Source organism: Mandrillus leucophaeus, unplaced genomic scaffold (assembly GCF_000951045.1).
Source record: "Mandrillus leucophaeus isolate KB7577 unplaced genomic scaffold, Mleu.le_1.0 Scaffold165, whole genome shotgun sequence".
Taxonomy (NCBI): domain Eukaryota; kingdom Metazoa; phylum Chordata; class Mammalia; order Primates; family Cercopithecidae; genus Mandrillus; species Mandrillus leucophaeus.
Window position 1 is genome coordinate 3,169,604 of NW_012101643.1, and position 1,782 is coordinate 3,171,385.

Here is a 1,782-nt window from a genome sequence, read left to right on the forward strand (position 1 = left end):
ATCACTTTCCCCAGGCCTTAAGATGCAACTTACAATACTTTCATTTCTTTTGTAAAATAAAACTAAGCTGAAAAAACATTTTCCCTCAAAAAATAAGGGAAATGAGTGTCTCAATAAAATACTCAAGGAAACTTTTCATACCACCACAGAATGGAAGAGGCCCTCTTCTCTAGTGAAAAGTGAAGAAAAAGTTCTAATTGCAAGTTTCATGATCACAGTCAGGAGATATTTTCTTACAAATATAAAATGGCTTACTTACAAGGTCCTTTGTAGGATTTCTAACTCGGAAGAAATAAACTACTAAGGTGGTAGGTAAGAGTTCCCAAACAAATAGCACCACTCCAAATAATACGTATCCAGCATCTCCCAGCTGATTCTTCAAATCTGCCTGTTAGAAAGAGAGAGGGAGAGTCATTAGACCAAGGCAAGAGGAAATCAATTTGATTCCTTCTAACATGAACAGAGAATAATTCTAATACTATAGTACAATTCATCCCCCTATATTTTAGAATGTACTATAGAATATACTATGTTAATATTTCTATTTAAAGTATTAAAATATAGTATAGTACATTCTCCTAAAATATGCACATTGAAACCAGATAATAGTAATGGTCTAGACCTCAGACAGGGATTATTTAAACCATATGGGATAAATGATTATCTTCTTCAAAATATTCAGACAGAAACTTCTAACCTAGGATGTTTTAATACTTCATGCCCCCGAAACTCTTAAGTCCAAATTCACACTCTCACTGAAATCTAAGCTGATTTTCTTCAACAATTGAATAGTGAGAAGGTTATGCTGCCTCCTCCTAAATTCTTGAGAGCAGCATATAACTATTATCCCTTAGTCCATCCCTAGGATAAAGAGGTCAACTCTCAAACTTTTCTTCACATAAACCATATCCTGTTGTTTACCCTTTAAAACCTACTGTAGGCTAGCTTGTCTAGAAAAACAATCATCAGAGCCTAAGGTACGCGGCTCAGTGAGATGGCCAGAGAGCTTGGTGGAGCAGTGTTCTCTCTTCAGAACAGACAGAAGGTTCGTGAGGAAACTGCATATCAGAAAGGCCATTGTTTCAAAGAAAGAATGTACCTGAAAAGGGCCAAAACACCTACACTTAACTGTTTTGCCTTCTCTGTAACATCATCCTTAAAGCATGGTGACCAAAACTACTGAGGCTACTTTCAGAAAAATCACCCTCCTACTTCCTCTACATCACATCTCAATCATGTGTTCTTTTTTGATTCTGCACAAATAAGGTATACAACTGTGGTCATTTGTTTGCTTGCTCCTAGATTATTTTGGTGGCAACACACAACTAGATAACCATAAATATCCCATAAAAAATAGAAGAATTTTAAAGATTGTCATATTTTAAATCTATTGCAATTATAAATTTATATATATATATATATATTTTGTTTGTTTGTTTTGAGACAGGGTCTTGCTCCATCACCCAGACTAGAGTGCAGTGGTGTGATCACAGCTCACCTCAGCCTTCAGCTCCTGGGCTCAAGTGATCCTCCCAAGCAGCTAGGACTACAGGTGTGCACCAACATGCCTGGCTAATTTTTTAATTTTAATTTTTTATTTTTTGTAGAGATGAGGTCTCAAACTTCTGGCCTCAAGTGATCCTCCCAAATGCCAGGATTACAGACCACTGCACCCACCCGTAAATTTTTTTGTTGCTTGCTTGTGAAAGCAAGATTAGGAAAGTACAGAAATAAAGAATGGCTATTCCTCTATATACAGAATTTATAGGCAGAGCACCCATG

General features: G+C 36.4%; 1 protein-coding gene across 1 annotated transcript in view; it reads right to left on the minus strand.

The window, feature by feature from the left end:
- GPR137B (G protein-coupled receptor 137B) overlaps window positions 1-1,782 on the minus strand; it is a gene marked incomplete at its 5' end in the record, with an annotated part of 84,468 nt that overhangs the window by 37,304 nt on the left and 45,382 nt on the right. Inside the window, one exon of the mRNA XM_011976392.1 lies at window positions 260-388. Coding sequence (XP_011831782.1) covers window positions 260-388 — 129 coding nt within the window. The remainder of the gene's footprint in view (window positions 1-259; window positions 389-1,782) is intronic.